Genomic DNA, 20,684 nt, shown 5'->3' on the forward strand with positions numbered 1-20,684 from the left:
AGCGGCCACTGCACTCCAGTCTGGGTGACAGAGGGAGACTTCAACTCAAAAAAAAAAAAATTTAAGGGTAATCAATTTGCTCTTCAAAAAACAACTCTCTGTTGTAATGCAGACATCAAACCAAAGTCTTCATTTTTCTTTTTAAATCTACTCCTCTGTCACATTTTCTTAACTCAAAGGAGACAATTATTCTCTTCTAGCTCCTAAGGTAAAACACTATGTCATCATCCCTGCTTCTTTTTCTCTCATACCCACATCCACTTCACCAGAAAATCATGTTGACTTAAAATATATTCAGAACTGCTGCTACAACCTAGTCCTAGTCAATACCATAACTAAACAAAATCATCACAATAACCTTGAAACTGGTCTCCTAGCTTCTACTTTTATTCCTCTATCTAAAATAAAGCACTACATCCATCACTGTATCACCTTGACACTTACCACCACCTGAGACAGATAGATGATACATAGATAGATAGATAGATAGATAGATAGATAGATAGATAGAAATAGATAGATTATTTTTATCTGCCCATACCTATTATCATGTAAGCTCCATTAAAATACACTTATTGTTCCTTTGCACATGACTATATTCTCAGCACCTACAATAATACACAGCACATGAATAGATACTTAATAAATATTAGCTTTTAAAAATGAATAAACAATTATTTCCATTACTCTTCATTGTTAAAACTGCCTAAGAATTCTGTGACCCATCTTAATAATTACATTAAACATGTTTACTTATAGTTCCATAAGTGTCTATTTCTTAATCTGCAAAATTCTCAATCTGCATATCAAAGGAGTATTCTCCACTGAGATTCTAAAAGCCTTAAGTAATGTTAATAAATTCCATTCCTAATGAATGAAAGTGCACATATATATTCGTTGCTGATGGGCTAGTAAGTTCTTAACATTATTTATTAGTTGCTTAAAATGTATTGATTAAAAGTTGTACAAAATTTAATCAAATCTTTCTGGTTTTACCGTACAGACAGCTATTCTACATAAAGCTATTTTTCTTATAAATTAGAGTTAGAAATATCTGAGAACATTATAAACTCCTTTTTCTTCTCTTGTCTTTCAGATTCCACTAGTGTACATTCAGGTAAGCAACATGAAACATTTCATATCAGAAGGAAAGCAATAAATTTAGGAAAAATATTCTTATTTGAGGGGTTCTTGCAACATCCCAGAAACATGTCATTAAGGAAGAAACCTTCCAACTCATACAGGGCTGAATGGTTATAGCTCATCTCCCCTTCTCACCCCTTATCACTATCCCATTTGTGGTCTTTGTGGATAACAGGAATTTCCATAGACTTATTTTTACTATCATCATGCTCCAGGCACTTTGTAAGTCATAATTAATTTATCCATAGGACCCCAAAGGAAATCGCATCACACAATGGCAGAGTCTTAAGTTAGAGAGTGGCCTCAAGCAGTTGTCTTTTCCCCTCTCGTCAGAGCCCTTTCAGGGCTCCTACAAGGTGGTGGTACAGAAGGAATCGGGTAGAAGGACAGAGCACCCCTTCACCGTGGAGGAATTTGGTATGAATGGTGAAAAGTCCCAAAACATTTTTCTTCATATTTAAGCTTCTCAGACCTAGAACTAGAGTTCATTTGGCGCCCTTCCATTTCCATTGCCTCTGAGTGAAAATTAGGCTTGGAGTGCAACTAATTATGTCCAAGTCCAATGAAGACATCAATGATTTGTGAATAGAGCTTTAGATCGCTTATTTTTGTAGTCATATTTAATATTCTCAAAATGTAAAACATCCTTGTTGTAGTGGCATCTTCCTTAATTCATTAAGGAGACAGTGATCTGTCATAGTCCCTTAACCAAAATCTCCATTTCAGAAGAAGGTTGATTTGGATATATTGGAGAGTAGAGCAACCTTTTCCAGCCTTAAGTAACATTAGGAAATTGCTACAGAGAACCTAAAAATAATAATACCCTAAAAGTGAAAAAACCAATCACCAACCTTCTTTATTGCCAACCAACAGTTCTTCCCAAGTTTGAAGTACAAGTAAGAGTGCCAAAGATAATCACCATCTTGGATAAAGAAATGAATGTATCAGTGTGCGGCCTGTGAGTTGATTTTTTAAAAATCTTTTAAGGGGGATTATTTAAACAACAATCACTATTTAGGATATTTTGGCTACTTTCTCTTGGAACAGTGGCAACACAAAAACTTTAAGCATCTCCATCTCCAGAATGTTCTGTTCCTGCTTTTCTATTTTTCCTTCTTATTTTCTTTCATGTTATTAGCATTACTATAGTTATCAGGGGGTGGGGAACGGTTTCGAAAGAGGGTGTGCTACTAGAGTTGGTTCTGAAAGTGACAAAACTGCCCATGTACATTTTAAAAATGAGGTGAAGTTGAAGGGTAATGGCTTAACCAGACGTAACCAAATATATATTAGTGAGATAATTAGCACATGGTTATATGAGGGGGGGATCCAAAAAACCCGGAATTTATTTATAAAAATATTGTGTATTTATCCTTACATGTTTAAACTTCAGTCACCTGCAAAGTACTCTCCATTTGATGCAATACATCTACTGAGATGCTTTTCCCATTGCTCAAAACACTTTTTGAACTCATCGATTTTGATGCATTGTCATGTTTCTGCCAGTTTTTTGTTTGTTTCACTTCTTCCATATAAGCAACACCTTTCCCTTTGAAGACTTTTTTCATCTGGGGAAACAAACAAACAAAAAAGTTATTAAGGGCAAGTTTGGGTGAATAGTGAGAGTGGGACACAGAGTCACCCCATTTTTTGGTCAAAAACTGCTGAATCCTCAGCAATGTGGGCAGGTATGTTGTCATGATGGAAGAACCAGTTACTTGTTTGCCACAACTCAAGACATTTCTTCTGCAAATCATGATACAACCTTCTCAAAACTTCCAGCTAAAAACTTTAGTTGACCATTTAATCTGGAGGAACAAATTCCCAGGTATGCTACAAGGAGCCCACCCTCCAAAAGATAACAAAGGTCATACCTTGCATGCATAGTGGAAAAATAGTTTAGATTCATAATTTGTAAACATAGAAATATAGCCAAAAGCCCACGTAACTCTTTGGTTTACCTAAGGCTGGCCTGCGTACCTCTCTCTGCACTGCCATTTGATATGATCTCTCAGTATGGTGTCTCCCAACCTTGAAAATTCATGTTTCCAGGATCTTATACTCCCATCCCTGGTAGCTCAGAGTAGCATGAGCAGAAAGAACAGGTAGAGAGAAGAAACCATTCTTGCCTAAAAATCATATATAATATATAGTGCACCTACTGTTCAGCTGGGGCGCTGCCCTGGTGCTATCTCGGAGCACTTGCCAAGTTCCTGGTCCCACGTAACTGGTGAGCCAGTGATCTTGCAAATAGAGACATAGAGGACATTTCACATAGGAAAGGAAGCAATTGTCTTGAAAATACTGCGGTCTTCTATGAAATATTTATGACACAATCCCATTTTTATAAAAAGTAAAACTAGCCGGGCTCGGTGGCTCAGCCTGTCATCCCGCGCCTTTGGGTGGCTGAGGTGAGTGGATTGCTTGAGCCCGCAGGTTCGAGACCCGCCTGGGCAGCGAGACCTCATCTCTACAATAAATCAAAAAATCAGCCAGGTGTGGTAGCGAGTGCCTGTAATTCCGGCTACTTGGAAGGCTGAGGCGGAAGGATCGCCTCAGATCGAGATCGCAGATCGCAGATCGCAGATCAAGGCTGCGGTGGCCGGGAGCGGCCACTGCACTCCAGTCTGGGCAACAGAGTGAGACTCCAACTCAAAAAAAAAAAAAGTAAAACTCAATATAGAGATGGCTGCACATGGGGAGAGAATGGTAGAAGGAGAGACACCATTGTATTAATAGTTTGCATTGCTAGGTAGACTTGAGGGTGCTTGGTTCTTCTTTATGTTTTTTTGTTTGTTTGTTTGTTTGTTTGTTTTATTTTGCTAGTATTGTTTTTTTCTCTAAAAATACAAATAAGTAGAAAATGAAGATGTTCAGTTACTTCTTTGATGCATATGGCAATGTTCTCATGACAGATACACATATGGGAAGCCTGTCCCAGGACATGTGACTGTGAGCGTTTGCAGAAAGTATAGTAACCCTTCTAACTGCTTTGGTGAAGAGTCACAAGCTTTCTGTGAGAAATTCAGTGAACAGGTAAGTTGAAAACTGTTTCTTCTAGGAATAACAATAAAGGCATTATGGACAATCAGTGAGTTGCCACATGGTGCTAACTCAAGACTAATTTGGAAGAGAATTTCATGCTAGCTTGCTATTGTAATTTTTTTAATCATTAGCTTAGCACAGTAGGAATTATTTTTTCCTTGTAATTGTCAATTGTGAATGTTCCAGAGTGATAGAAGTTGAGCTATTCAAAGCCTCTTTGGGCATCCAAAGCCTCCTTGGGCATCACTACTACAAAGGAAGGAGAAAAAACATACACCTCTTAACTTCCTTGGCTAGAAAGGGTATCAGTTCTGCTCGCTTTCTATAATCAAGAGCCTGTCACATGGCCCCACCAAGATGCCTGGAAGGTACCCAGGTGGGAGACCATTTCTAGCTCCAGCTATATACTAAAGGATGGGGAACCAGACTTTGGTGAGGAGTTAGTTCTAATATTCTATTGCAGAGTAGAGTGACTATAGTTAATAACAAGGTAGCATTTATTATTATTATTATTATTATTGGCGAGGAATTAGTTCTAATATTCTATAGCAGAATAGGGTGACTATAGTTAATAACAAGGAAACATTGATTTCAAAATAGCTACTAGATATGTCTTTAAATGTTCCCAGCATGTAGAAATGACAAATATTTGAAGTGATGGGTATCTAAATACCCTGACTTGATGACTACATGTTCTATGCATGTAAAATACTACAGGCAGCCCATAAATATGTACAAATATTTTAAATCAAATTTTAAAAGATTACCTCAAATTTTTTAAGGCATTTCTCTCTCACTGTCTTCAGGGAATTTCAGATACTAAGAAATACGTCTGTCAATCATATTTGAGATACTGTTGTGGAATGTAATAATAATTAGTCTCTAGAGAATATTTATTGTGTCCTCATCATAGAAAATTCCTAGATTATGTTGTCCCAGAAAAATATTACCAGATCAGTAGACCACTGTTTTTTTCCAGTATAGTCTGCGTCATGTTCTTGCATTTTATATTCCTCCTCTTAGCTAAATAGCCTTGGCTGCTTCTCTCGGCAAGTAAAAACCACAGTCTTTCAGATGAAAATGCAAGCATATGAAATGAAACTTCACGTGGAGGCCAACATCCAAGAAGAAGGAACAGGTTTGTGTACCATGTGGGAATGGAAGAAAACAGCAATGACCATTGACTTAATTTTTTAGCCACATTATGAACTGTAAGGGAGAAGGGAGCATAAAAACTTCAGAGATATCATCCTTCTCAAAAAGAATCTATTTTTTCTTCTCTTTCAGGAGTGGAATTAACTGGAATAGGGTCCAGTAAAATCACAAGAACCATAACCAAACTCTCATTTGTGAAAGTAGATTCATACTTTAGAAAAGGAATCCCCTTCTATGGGCAGGTAGAGTATTTTACAGTTCATTAGTCCTGATTAGCACAATGCGTACATTTTCTGCTAAAGCCATACCTGGTTAATGTTGTCAATGAATATAACCGAAGGTATAGACCAATGTTTGATTAGCATAACCAAAAGTATAAAATTGCATAAAAATCGATTTGTTTCTCTGTATATCTGTATATGAAATCCTTCAAAAGCCTCATCAAAATTAGTAGGTTTTTTCCACCTTGGGAATATCTTTTGAGAAACGTTGTAGAATGTCCCTCAATCTCCTTCTTATGGTTTACTAGACAGCTTCAGATTTTTATGACATTTTCTCACAAGAATCTCAAAATTCATGGTGACAGTTACATTATCCGTCTGACACTAACTGTATTTGAAAATGAGTGGGTAGTTGGTTTTCATTTTCATTTTGAAACAGTAAAAATTCTACTATTCCTAATGTTTCTTTCGTGAATATATTTACATTATTTTATATAATAACAGCTATTTTTTAAAAATAGTAAACATGGGGTAAAATATTGCTATTTAAATTTCTCAGATTTTTAAATTATAAATTTTTATACAGATGTACAAAAAGACTTTCTATTTTATTTTTCTTTGTAAGCAGATATGCATATGGATCTTTCAGACTCCAGAAGCCTGAGGTGACAGTTGTATGTATTTCAATGTGTAGTTGCAGTGCATCATATTCTTAATAGAAACATTACAGGATTTCAGCTACAGAGGGTATAAAACACAGCAAGATAGACCCAACAGAGGGAGTACATTCTAAAACATTTGGTTATGTTATGACAGCAAAATATATTCAGAAACCAGCCACTTCCTAAAATCAAGGTGCAGTCTATTTTTAAATATCACGGAGAGATACTATTTTTAAAATATTTTATTGCCATTAGACAACCATCCTATTTGTCATAAGACTCTCACTAGAAGAGAATCTGAATTTTGTGGCTATTCTTGTCTTTGTATGTGCAGCCAACATTTAATTGGCAAACTTAGATTTTGTTATTTAGTTATGAACACTGATCCAAGTCAGCCTATTCTGCTTCTTGCTACCAAAAATAATTTATTCTGAAAAAGAATCATCGTCTTTACAGTCTGAACCAGACTACTCATCTGCTGCATTAATATCAGCTGTAATTTGGCTTTAGAGCCTTATTTAATATCTCTTTTCAATTTTACATTTTTCACATTGAAAGGGTGTCATAAAATTGCCTACCTTCCAAAGGGTTTTAAATTTAGGTTAAGAAGCAGATAAAACAGCCAGAGAAGCACACAGGACAATATACCAGTTGCTTAATTGTGAACATGTGATGCTTCAGAAAATCAATCCATAGGAAGTTACGGTTCTACCACAAAACAAGTATTTGGGGATCAAATAAATTTGACTAATGAATTAAAATTTCCATTACTATATTATGCTTGGGCTCTGTGACTCCCCAAGAGTTATATTAATACATAGCATTTCCAAAATATTCAAAATACATTTTTTAGTCTCTTCCATTACTATCCCCATCACTCACTATCCCTTCACACTGCTTTATTTTTCTCTTTAGGAATAAATATGTGGCTATTATTGGTATATTTATTAGCATCTATCTTTTACTAGACTGTAAGCTCTGTGATGGAAGAAATTTTGTTTTGTTCACTGCCATATTCTCAATGCCTGGAACCATGTTCAACATATATGAGGCACTCAAAAAAACTTGTGATAAAATGAATATGTTTGGTGCCTCTTAGTTATTAGCCACATAACCGATCCATGGTTTTTAATCTTCAGGTGCGCCTAGTAGATGGGAAAGGCGTCCCAATGCCAAATAAAGCCGTCTTCATCAGAGCAAATGAAGCTAACTATCGCCACGATGCTACCACAGATGAGCATGGCATTGTGCACTTCTCCATCAATACCACCAATGTTATGGGTACCTCTCTTAATGTTAGGGTAAGTTTGGACAGAAGTTACCAATGACATGAATGAAGTAGCCTTGAAAACAAGATTGCAACCCAGAAATGATAACATTTCCAAATTGTCCTAGAAAAACTAGCAATTAGAAACTAATTGAAGGCCAACATTCAAAAAGTTTATTTTAAAAAGGAGACATGAGCAATGCTGGTGGGAATGTATAACGATGTAGCCACTATGGAAACAGTATGGTAATTCCTCAAAAATTTTACAACATAGAATTACCATATAATCCTGTAATATTACTTCTAGGGATATATTCAAGAAACTTGAAAGCAGGGTCTCGGGCTGGGCACAGTGGCTCACACCGGTAATCCCAGCACTTTGGGAGGCCAGGCAGAGGATTTGTTTGACCCAGGAGTTCAAGACCAGCCTGGGCAACATAGCAAGAACTCACCTCAACAAAAAATAAAACAATTAGACAGGCATGGTGGCGTTTGCCTTGTAGTCCCAGCTACTCAAGAGGCTGAGGCAGAAGAATCACCTCAGCCCAGGAGTTCGAGGCTGCGGTGGCCATGGTCATGCCACTACACTTCAGCCTGAGCACCAGAGTAAGATCCTGACTCAAAAATAAATAAACAAAGCAAGATTTTCAAAGAGACATTTGCACACCATGTCCATAGCAGCACGATTTGTAACAGCTGAGAGGTATAGACTATCAAACATCAGTCCGTTAGATAAACAAAATGTAGAATATACGTACAATGGAATATTATGCATTCCTAAAAGGAAAGGAAATCCTATCACAAGCTACAATATAGAAGAACCTCGAAGACATTATGGTAAGTGAAATATAGTAGCCACAAAAAGACAACAGTATGTGATTTCACTCATATAAGACTTCTAAAGTAGTCAGTCATACAAAATAGTGGTCACTGGGGACTGGGAAGAGAGAAAAATGAAGAGCCATAGCTTAATGGGCATATAGATTTAGTTTTGGAAGATGGAAGATGAAAAACTCTGGAGATCTGCTGCACAACAGATATACTTAACACTACCAAACAATATACTGAAAAACGATGAAGATACTAATTTGATGTTACGTGTTTTCTATCACAATTTATTCTGAAGAGTGTGGATTCCAGAATCAGAACCAGATAAACTGGTTAAAAATAGTGGCTCGACCCTATAGTAAGGGAAAATAAAATCTCTGTGCTTTATTTCTTTCTCTGTAAGATAGCTACAATATTAATACCTGACTCGGGGTGGTTGTGAAGGTTAAATGATAGAATACATGTTAAAGGCCTTAGTAAGTCCTCTTTAACTGTTAAATACTTTAACTATATGAGCCAATTTTAACATAATTACAATTTACTTTCAAAAATTTACTCCATAAATTATTGTATTTTTGCCTTACTGTTCTAATTTTCTCCAGATGACTTATTCATACTCATACAACTTGCTTTGTATAGCATACAGCTCTCTATTCTGTATCCATCAATAGAGATGTAGATATATGTTTATAGATATAAGGATACACAATATATATTCCATAATCATGATAATGAGAAAACCCTACCACTTAAGAGTTTTTGTGTTGCTATTGAAAAGGAAAAAATAATATATTTTATTTAGCTTTAAGTTGATGTCATAAAAGAACATACCTCTAATAACTCAAATTTGAATGTTTACTTATTTTTCCATCAAAAATTGTCTTCAGTGCTTTCTGTGTGCCAGGCCCTGTGCTAGTCCTGACAATGAAAATATTTTTACATACTTCCTCTTCTTGGTGATCATGTGTATGTTACCACTAAAACACATACTGAGATATGAACTAAGTGTTTCACTGGCACAAGGATTTATTTTTGCTATTTGGGCACTGGAGATGAAGATAGGGTAAGCCTGGAATAAACTAAAGAACAACTTCTACATGGAGAAAAGTCAGAAATACAACCCAGTTGTAAGACATAAGGATCCCAACCCACAGGCAGCATTAAAAATCATCAGTTTTGGCTGGGCACGGTGGCTCACGCCTGTAGTCTCAGCACACTGGGCAGCCTACACTGGAGGATGACTTGGACCCAGAAGTTTGAGACCAACCTGGGCAACATAATGGGACCCCATCTCTACAAAAGAAGTTAAAAATTAACCGGGCACAGTGGCACGCGCCTGTAATCCCAGCTACTTGGGAGGCTGAGACAGAAGGATCACCTGAGCCCAGGAGTCAAGGCTGCGGTAAGCTGTGATCCTGCCACAGCACTCCAGCCTGGGCAACAGAATGAGAGACCCGGACTCAAAATTATAACAATAATAATAGTAGACAGCCTAAAATAGCCCAGGAGAGGTAGATTTCAGCTAATTCATAATCTCCATTCAAGCCATACTTTTTACTAATGTTTTCTCAGACCCCTAAGGTTGCATTTTTTTTTTTAATTCATTAAACCCCTTGAGGACCATCATAGAAAAGGCAGTTACTTTCAGAAGCACAGATGTTTAGTTTTCTGGATATTACTTACTCTCAGTGAGGTTTCCTAGCTCTGGTGAAAGTAGCCAAAGAAATATCAAGCAAGCTGAACAGAGCAAAAGATGCCTTTTTTTATGCTCTTCAGAAATATAAATCCCAATTCCAGGAGGCTATTCAGTGTGAAGGCAAAAACCATGCTTGAATTTGATACAGATAAACAAAACAAGAGACCTTTCTCTCTCTTTTTTATTGTGGAGCAAAAGATTTCTAGCTATCCAGATAGGACAGTAAACTTACAGAGTTTTGTAAGAACATTGATTCTTTATGACATATAAACAGTAAAATAATATCGTTTTTCATTAGGTCAAACACAAGAATTACAGTCCCTGTTATGACTACCAGTGGGTGTCCGAAGAACACGAAGAGGCACATCACACGGCTTATCTTGTGTTCTCCCCAAGCAAGAGCTTTGTGCGCCTGGAGCTCAAGTTTCGTGAGCTTCCCTGTGGCCAAACTCAGGCAGTCCAGGTACATTATGTTCTGAATGAACGGATCCTGAAGGAGCTGAAGGAGCTGGTCTTCTATTATCTGGTGAGAAAGGAGGTCACAGTGTTGACTTATCTGTAGACAAAAGCTCTCTGTAATTATGAAGTTCTTTAGACATCACCACTTTAATGTCTCATCCATGTTCCTTTTGAAAGTTTGACTTCTCGGAGGGCTAATGATTGCCAGCAGGGGCTCAATAAAACAAATATATTGAAGCGAGATGACGAGTATGATCCCTTTGAGGCACATTAAAAATTTTTTATGTCCTCCCTTTTTTTGCAGATAATGGCTAAGGGAGGCATTGTCCGAAGTGGGACCCATGTCCTGTCTGTGGAGCAGGGGGACCGTGAGTAGTTCCATAATCTCCATATTGTCCCGTTCTGACACATTTAGTCTTACACTACAGAAATACCAGGAACACTTTCAAGGAAAGACAAATAATTTCTATCCAATCATAATAAAGAGAAAGTTGAGGGAGGGAAAGCAATAATGTTTCTTTTTTTCCACCCTTTGTCAAATATTTGTTTTCTTTTTCTTTAGTCTGTTCTCTTTGAATTATTTAAAATGTTTTTGTGTATAATTTATGCATATTCCAAATTTTTAAACCATAAACATTCTTGACCCTCTTCTCAGAATGAAAGACATTTGAGAATTGTTCTAGAAAATGGGGAGGATGAAGGGTAATGTTTTAAGATGCATTCTAGGCCAGGCACGGTGGCTCACACCTATAATCCCAGCACTTTGGGAGGCCGAGGTTAGAGGACTGCCTGAGCCCATGGGTTCAAGACCAGCCTGGGGAAAGCAACTTGGTGAGACCTCATCTCTACAATAAACCAAAAAAAAAAAAAAATTAACCAGGCGTGGTGGCACGTGCCTGTAGTTCCAGCTACTTGGAAGGCTGAGGCGGAAGGATTACCGGAGCCCAGCAGATCAAGGCTGTGGTGGCCGTGAGCGTGCCACTGCACTCCAGCCTGGACAACAGAGTGAGACTCCAACTCAAAAAATAATAATAATAATAAGATGCCTTCTATATGCTAGGTCTTGTGCTCTATCATTTATATCTTTATAAATACTTCATTTTCTCTTTGAAGATAGCTGTGCTTTATGAAGAGTTAAATTCAGTACTTCCATCATTTAATTGGACTCTTTCCATGAACAAATATGCAACAATCTAAATCTTTGAAGGTTGCTCCTAGATTCCTTTAGGAATCTAAAAGATAACTTACTAGAAAACTATCAGCAAGTTTCTTTTTTGTTGCCTTTTCACAGCAACGTCTAAGTAGAGTTAAGGAAGCTTAATGCGACATCTAAAGAATCTATATGGGCATCAAAAAAACAACTTTTGAAGGCGCATAGTGATCCTCTTAAGGATAAAAGATTAGCATATTTGCTTCATGGAGGGTGGAAAGGATATAAGCACAAATATAATGTGTTAAGCTCTTACTATTACATCTATAACTTCAGATTCTATCTCCCTCTTCAAGAGTAAGGTCTAGATCAAATGATGGTGAAGTGGATTTCCCCTACCCTGACACACCATCAGAAACTTACATAGGTGAGCTAAAGCTTAAAACTGCTGAGAAATCAACACAGTACATGACTTAGGAGAGGAGAGAGGACTTTGTCAGGATTTTTTTTTAATAAGCTATAGTGTTTAGAGCGGTCCTTCATGGATTACATCTACTGTTGATTATACCAATAACATCTGCTAATGGAAATTGTCATTAACCAGACCAGGCTTCTAAAATGGTTTTGTGCAACAGAGTGATTTTATGTCAGCCCTGGGGAGATGTCTGACCCATGATTGCTTCCTCTCATTCTCTCCGTATTCCAGTAAAATACCACTTTTCCGTGTCAGTCCCTGTGGAGTCAGACATCGCTCCTATTGCTCGATTGCTTATCTTTGCCATTTTACCAAATGGGGACATGATTGGGGATTCTGCAAAATACGAGGTTGAAAAGTGTCTTACCAACAAGGTAGGTGCTTTATATCATAAAATTTTCAACATCTCGAACTAGAAGTTATTATAGCTGTCATTTATTGTATACATGTAAGCACTGGAGCCCCAGGAGGGAAACAGATTCGCCAGAGACATTCAATAAGGCAGAGTCACACTAAGAAGCCATGTCACTTGGCTCCTAGTGCAAAACTCAAAAATTCTTCTAGCGCATTGTCTCTTACCAAATTTCACAGTTCTGGGTACCTTGTTCCCTGCTTCTATGAAGAAATGTGGAGGAAAGCATAAGCAAGTTTTTAAGACTATTAAAAAGACAAAAAAAAAATACAAGAATATCTAGACCCAAGCACAACCGCCACAGTTAGTGAAGACATTACTGTGTATAAAAGGTTAAAAAATGGCATCTCATAATTAGTAATGTAAAGGAATTAGAAATTATTATCATGGCTCAACTCATTCTTGAGAGTGAAAGAGAAGCGTAGGAGACAAAAAGCCTCAGGATTGGCATAATACCAGCCACCACAAAGTCAGTGAAAGTAGTTACATGTCGGGGATGTGAGGCCCATTCAGGAAATGCAAGGTGAAATCAGGAAATGTGTTTTTCTGACCTTTTTTTCCCCAATGTTACAGGTGGATCTGAGCTTCAGCCCAGCCCAAAGTCTCCCAGCCTCACAAGCCCACCTGCGAGTCACAGCTTCCCCTCAGTCCCTCTGTGCCCTGCGGGCCGTGGACCAAAGCGTGCTGCTTGTGAAGCCTGACGCTGAGCTCTCCCCGTCCTCGGTGAGTTCCTGGCAACCTTAGGGATCAGGAAGAGCCACCATGGGGGCTCAGAATAAGGAGAAATGCCTGTATGTGTAGGATATGATTTACTCAAATTATATTCATCTAAGCATTAATAGTTTTGAGATCTTTCATGTGGTGAGGAAGACATTGCATATACATATTTATATGACTTACTAGAAAACTATCATAAAATATATATATGCATCTATTGGGTCACCCCTCATATATTCGGGGGACCCAGAAAAATGGAATTATTTTTGAAGGGCAGGCCCCTTGTAGTACAAGGCTTGCCCCGCTAGGTAAGTGTTCTAGGAACATACTGGCCACAGTGTGCCAGCTAGCATCGTTGTGAGAGGCTGTGTTCAACTTTGGTGACCTTTTTTGGAGATTCCTTCAACACATTTGCCCATTTCATGATGGGTGATTTACACGAATCTGCTCACACCAAGCTGAGTGTTCGTTTTTGACCAAAAACTGCATAACCCCCGTGCCTCGTCCCCTCTATTCACCAGATCTCACCCTGAGAGCTTTTTTTTGTTTCTCCAAATTAAAAAAAGGCCTCAAAAGGAAACATTTTGCCCACGTGGAAGAGGTGAAACAAAAAATGGCAGAAGCACTGTAAGTCTTAAATATTGACAAGTTCAGAAACTATTTTGAGCAATGGAAAACGCATCTCGATAGGTGTACTGAGATAGAGAGTACTTTGAAGGTGAATGAAGTTTAAACTTGTAAGAATTAAATACACAATTTGTTATAAATAATTATTTTTCTTTTGAGTTCATACACACACACACACACACACACACAGAGAGAGAGAGAGAGAGCAGCTGCTGCATGTAAAAAAATGCATTGCCTAATATAGTATGTTGAACCAAATTTTAAAAACATTTTAAGATAAAATGTTATAAAATTAACAACAAAAAAAACCTTGTGATTCAGATATATTAAGAGTCTTGCTGAAGGTCACATAATAATACAGATGCAAACATTCTAATTGTGTCAAGACACCCAAATATGCAAGGCCAGAGAGAATACAAGGTAGATTGTGAAAAGTGTTACAAGAGAGATGCAGATATGCAAACAAGATTAACTTTGATTGAAGAATTAGGGAAGTCATTCATAAATATATATATGTATATATACATATATATTTACACACACACTATATATATATATATACAAATATATAGAGAGCTATACAATAATATATATATGGTGTGAAAGACCATGTACTACCCACAGTCCCCGAAATTCCTGAGCTCCATGAAACCAATAATAGGAGATTGTTCAAGCTAGTTCTAACATTTCCAAAGCTTAACAAAAGTGATATACTGACCTACACTAAGACTACACAGGCTAAATGAAGTATCAAGTTTCTTTTTTTATAAGAATCATATCAATAGAAATAATGACTGTCTCAAGCTGAACATAATTTCTGGAGGAAGATATGTAAGATCTCTTAGGAATAAAAATTAGGAAAAATGAATTACTGTATGATAACTGACATTGACAAATGAGCTCTGTTAAAATAACAGAAGAAATTGCAGAAGGTATACTTGACTGGAACAAGAAACCACTCAGCATGTACTAATAGCAGTTTGCTCATATCTTCACATTTTCAATATGCAATCAATTGGAATAATCACTTACTGAAGCTTTTTCTATCAAATTTTACAAAGAAAATTTTTATATTTTTACTTTCTTAAAATAGAAACTTATAAGAAAATATTTCAAAATGCACCCCATATCTTTAAAATTAAAATTTTAAAAAAGAAAATATTTCTTATTTTTTGACCCATCCGATGAGATTTTAACTAAAAATAATAGAATACACTGGGCTCGGTGGCTCAGCCTGTAATCCCGCGCTTTGGGAGGCTGAGGTGAGTGGATTGCCTGAGCCCGCGGATTCAAGACCCGCCTGGGCAACTTGGCGAGACCTCATCTCTACAATAAATAAAAAAAGTAGCCGGGTGTGGTAGCGCGTGCCTGTAGTTTCAGCTTCTTGGAAGGCTGAGGAGGAAGGATCGCCGGAGCCCAGCAGGTCGAGGCTGCAGTGGTCGGGAGCAGCCACTGCACTCCAGTCTGGGCCACAGAGTGAGACTCCAACTCGGAATATAAAAAGAAAATAATAATAATAATAATAGAATACTTCTAAAGGAAGTATTAAGTATATTTTAATAGTGGGAGCAAGAAGACATTAATGTTCTACATTTTTATATCATAATTTTATAGTTCTCAAAAGTTTTTTTTTTAAATCATAACAACACTGATGGATAGGTAAGGCAGACAATCTTATTTAACTTATTAATAATACAGCATAAGATTTCAGGTATTTAGTAGTAGACCTGGGCTTAAAAAAACTAGTTCTTTTCAACCCTTGATTAGTATTTTACCAGTGAACCGCTTTGCTTCTTCTGGTGTAAGTCATTCATTTAACACATTTATTTAATGCTTACTGTGTTCTGGGGATCTAGCATAAAAATGTATGTCTCATGGAACTAATATTCTCATAGATGAGACAGACAATAATTATGCAATAAGCTGCAGAGAAAAATAAAGCAGGGAGGGAAAATGGGGACTGTTAAGACTTATCTAACCACCAGAATTTCTGTAACTAAAAAAATCCTTTGAGAACTATAAAATTATTTTTAAAAATATAAAATATGAATGTTATTTTTCATGTATTCCCTTGCTCCCACTGTTAAAATGCACTAAATACTTCCTAACTCTAATATTTTCAATTAAAATTTTCTTTTGAGAAAGTGTCTAATTTATCACACTACTCACTTTGCTTATCTATTCTTGTCAATCAATTTTAAGCCTCTGTAAATATAATACAGTATACCAATCAGCATTCTTATATCTGTCTTACTCCCCTCCTTCAAATGAATTTGAAAGCATAGTGTTCAGTATTTTACACTTAAAATTTTATGTATCATGTGGAAATCTGGAACATTTTGCTTCCACTAATAAATACCTAATAAAATGCCTGTTTAGAACATGCATCCATTAACTTTGTAACATACTGAATCTGATGCTAACCACAAGATAGATACAACGCTATCATTTCATTCTACCATCATAAAGATTTGTACAATGTCTCAAATATAGCAGACTTGAATTTCTCAATTAATAGTTTTATTTCATTCCAGTGTTGAGTCTAGTGTTTGCCTCTGATCTGTACAACAAAGTATTATAGTCCCTGAGTATTTGGATGGGAAGTTTGGGGTTTTTTCCTGAAATCATTAAACATCGTCAAAACGAAAACACTGTTTTAAGAAAATACCATAATCCTTACACTCTCTATAAATCATCAAAGCAATGAGAGCACTCAGCCAAAGATTGCTGTTGACTTTTCTTGTCCTTTTCCCCTTGAACTTAACAAAAATCACAAATGAGTTTATTCTCTTGTCCTGTGTATTGCTACAGGTTTATAACTTGCTACCAGTAAAGGACCTCAGTGGCTTCCCTGAGGGTTTGAATGCGCAGGAGGAGCTCCATGGAGACTGTATCAATCGCCATAATGTCTATATTAATGGAATCACATATTCCCCAGTATCAAATACAAATGAAAAAGATATGTCTGACTTTCTACAGGTAAATTCCTTACATCGTAGATTGTCTGTGCCTAAGGCTCTTAAAATATTATATATGGAAAAGATTATTTATTTTAATGCCTTTATGTCACGATTGAGGGTAATGGGATGTAAAGAGGTCAAGTTGCTTCTCCAAAGTGACTAATAGCAGAATTACTAAAAGCTACAGAATCAGACTGAAACTTTTTGGACAATTAATTACGTTTTCTTTTTTATTGAAATGCATTGCATTGTGATATTTATAAATGTTACATATATAAGACAATTACTGTTGAAAAAGTTTAAAGAAAAGAATTCAATGACCCCTAAAAGAATTCTAATATTACTTTTACAGATGTAGCATTAAAAGTTTAATATTAATCTAACTGGATTGTTTGTCAAATTCAATGAGAAGTATGCACCTATGTGTATTTTATAATACATATGTACTGATTAGGTGATAATTTCCTTTACAGGATATGGGCCTAAAGGTATTCACCAACTCAAAGATTTATAAACCCAGAATATGTCCACAGCCACAAGCATATGAAATTCAGGCACCCGAAGGTCTACGTGTAGCTTATTTTGGTAAAAAATTTAATGAAAAATGTATTGTCTAATGTATCAAACCAAATTGAAATTTTAAGATAAAATGTGATAAAAATTAGCAAAAATGGACTTGTGATTGATTAGTAAGGTTATTTGTTCAAGGTCACATAGCAATATAAACAAATCTTCTGACTGTGTCAGTCCACCCACATTGCAAAGCTGGCATTAATACAAGGCAGACTGTGAAAAGTCCTGTAAGAGAGGTGCAAATATGCAAAGTAAAAGAAAGGAATGGCCGGGCTCGGTGGCTCAGCCTGTAATCCCGCGCCTTTGGGAGGCTGAGGTGAGTGGATTGCCTGAGCCCGCGGGTTCGAGACCCGCCTGGGCAGCGAGACCTCATCTCTACAATAAAATCAAAAAATCAGCCTGTCATGGTAGCACATGCCTGTAATTCCGGCTACTTGGAAGGCTAAGGCGGAAGGATCGCCGGAGCCAGCAGGTCGAGGCTGCGGTGGCCGGGAGCGGCCACTGCACTCCAGTCTGGGTGACAGAGTGAGACTCCAACTCAAAAAAAAAAGAAAAAGAAAGGGTTAACGCTACTTGGGGAAACAGAGATGTCATTAATGAAGAATTTGCTTCTGGTAAATAGAGATGTGCTGTGTTGAAAAGGGAAGAGAAAGTTTCCAAGTATAGGATTAGTGTAAACAGAAATAGAAATGCCTACAAAACAGAGCTATGCTTTCATCTGTCAAGTAAAAAAAAAACTCAACTTCCCCAAAACATCAGCCAATGTTCACACTGGAACCACATACATTCATCAGTGATGTGAGTTACTTCTTTGACGAATCTTATAGAATCGAGTGTTTATTTATAATCTCATATTGCCAGATCATAGTTGAAGATAAGTTGAGTACAAACAAAAAAGTTTCAAAACTCAAGGAAAGCATTCAGGTAGAATCAACTGGCTACGTGAAATTTACTATAAAGACTGTTTCATACTTTATTATTTGTAAATTATATTTTATAATCCTTTGTCAGTAAGATTTGTTGTAAACTTGAGTATGTACAAGTATATATAATCTACATTTATGTATATATTTGTACATATATACACTCTCATTCTCTCTCTCTCTATAAATATACACGCACAAATTCTGATCTTTTGGGGCAAAATGGAATAAAGAGTCTTTTTTCTTTTTTTGAGTTGGAGTCTCACTCTGTTACCCAGTCTGGAGTGCAGTGGCCGCTCCCAGCCACCGCAGCCTCAACCTGCTGGGCTCCGGCGATCCTTCCGCCTCGGCCTTCCAAGTAGCTGGCTAATTTTTTGATTTATTGTAGAGATGAGGTTTCACCAAGTTGCCCAGGCGGGTCTCGAACCCGCAGGCTCAGGCAGTCCACTCACCACAGCCTCCCAAAGTGCGGGATTACAGGCTGAGCCACCCAGCCGGCCTAGAGCCTTTTTTTATACTTGATCTTTTCACTCCTGTAAAATACCTAGAAGTGGGATTTCTGGGTCATATGGTAGCTTCATTTTTAATTTTTAAAGAAATCTTCATACTGGTTTTCATAATAGCTATATCAAACTACATTTGCACTGAGAAGTGTGAACAAATTCCTTCCAGAGAGAACCTGTAAACCGAGTTTTATTTTATCCCTGAAACAAATCAGTGGGGTAGGAGAGAAAGAATGGAACGTGCCCTCACTTCCTTTCAAACTCCTGGAGGTCCATTTCCTGAAGTCATTGTCATAATGTCTGTGTCATGATTTTTCTTTGCATCCACAGAGGGACACACCAATAGAAACTTGGACTCCTGTCCTCATCCCAGCCCCTTGTCATAGCACTCTCCACCTAGCACAATGGCAGTAACCACATAGGACTCCACAGAGTCCTTCTGCTCCATAGACAAGCCAAGGCTCTTTCTGCCAAAGTCCATGTCCTCTTCTAATGATTCTCTTCCACTAGCTCTCTCTTAGGTTATTCTAATACTTCAGAATTCAGCTAAAATATTACCTTCCCAAAGAAGGCTTTCTCTGATGCCCCATGTGCTCTCTCCTGGATCCTCTTTATTTCATCACCCTAGTTATTTATTTGAGAGCATTTATTATGACCTCACATAAGCTTTATATGTCTATTTATTGTTCCTGTTTTCTCTCTCATCCACTATAGCATCAGATTCATTGCAAAGAAACCATGTACCACTAGCATTAAATCTTGAAGCTCTTCATGCAGAGACTGTACGAAAGTACTTTCCCGAGACATGGATTTGGGATTTGGTGGTGGTAGAGTAAGTAACATCTTTTATATACAAGATGGAACAATATAGATCCTTCACTATTTTCAATTCTTAGCTAGTTTTTCTGTTTTTATTGTATATATTGAAGGTGTAAAACATGGTTTTTATATACATACACATAGTGAAATGATTACTACAATCAAGCAAATTAACATATCTATCACCTCACATTGTTACCTGTCTTTGTATGTGCAATAACAGTACCTAAAATCTATCCTCTTAGCCAGTTTCCAGTGTACAGTTCTATATTATCAACTATAGTCTGCATATAGTCTTTGACTTTCCCCACACATCGGCCAGCATTCATGTTGGAACCACAGAAACTTGCCAGTGATATAAGTTAGTTCTTTGATGAATCTGGTAGTAATTATGTGTTTATTTACATTCTCATTTTGTCAAATCAAGGTTCACTTCATGCTGTACATTAGATCTCTAGATTTATTCATTCTACATAACTGCAACTTTGTACCCTTTGACCTGCATCTCCTCATCACCCCTCAACTCCCAATACCATTCTACTCTGTTTCTGTGTGTTCAATTTCTTTTAGATTCCACATGCAAATGAGATAATGTAGTATCTGTGTTTCTTTCTGTGTCTGGCTTATTTCATTTAGCATAATATCCTCCAGGTTCATCCATTTTGTTACAAATGGCAGGATCTTCTTCCTTTTAATGCTAAGATTCTGGCCAGGTTTGGTGGCTCAGCCTGTAATCCCGCGCCTTGGGAGGCTGAGGTGAGTGGATTGCCAGAGCCCGCGGGTTCGAGACCCGCCTGGGCAACTTGGTGAGACCTCATCTCTACAATAAATCAAAAATTAGCCTGGTGTGGTAGCGCGCACCTGTAGTTCTGGCTACTTGGAAGGCTGAGGCAGAAGGATTGCCGGATCCCAGCAGGTTGAGGCTGCGGTGGCCAGGAGCAGCCACTGCACTCCAGTCTGGGCGACAGAGTGAGACTCCAACTCAAAAAAAAAAATGCTAAGATTCCATATATATGTATGCATACATTTAATATATGCATATATATAAT

At 37.3% G+C, this 20,684-nt stretch overlaps 1 protein-coding gene across 1 annotated transcript in view; it reads left to right on the top strand.

Moving 5' to 3' along the window:
- A2M (alpha-2-macroglobulin) overlaps positions 1-20,684 on the top strand; it is a 51,172-nt gene that overhangs the window by 4,569 nt on the left and 25,919 nt on the right. The window contains exons 5-18 of the mRNA XM_008059433.2: positions 1,097-1,117; positions 1,392-1,560; positions 2,017-2,101; positions 4,059-4,179; positions 5,212-5,326; positions 5,476-5,585; positions 7,366-7,527; positions 10,316-10,543; positions 10,781-10,844; positions 12,333-12,475; positions 13,087-13,236; positions 16,669-16,836; positions 17,291-17,402; positions 19,531-19,648. Coding sequence (XP_008057624.1) covers positions 1,097-1,117; positions 1,392-1,560; positions 2,017-2,101; positions 4,059-4,179; positions 5,212-5,326; positions 5,476-5,585; positions 7,366-7,527; positions 10,316-10,543; positions 10,781-10,844; positions 12,333-12,475; positions 13,087-13,236; positions 16,669-16,836; positions 17,291-17,402; positions 19,531-19,648 — 1,766 coding nt within the window. The remainder of the gene's footprint in view (positions 1-1,096; positions 1,118-1,391; positions 1,561-2,016; positions 2,102-4,058; positions 4,180-5,211; positions 5,327-5,475; positions 5,586-7,365; positions 7,528-10,315; positions 10,544-10,780; positions 10,845-12,332; positions 12,476-13,086; positions 13,237-16,668; positions 16,837-17,290; positions 17,403-19,530; positions 19,649-20,684) is intronic.

Source organism: Carlito syrichta, unplaced genomic scaffold, assembly GCF_000164805.1.
Source record: "Carlito syrichta isolate Samal-C Ts95f unplaced genomic scaffold, Tarsius_syrichta-2.0.1 Scaffold304046, whole genome shotgun sequence".
In the NCBI taxonomy this organism is placed as follows: Eukaryota; Metazoa; Chordata; class Mammalia; order Primates; family Tarsiidae; genus Carlito; species Carlito syrichta.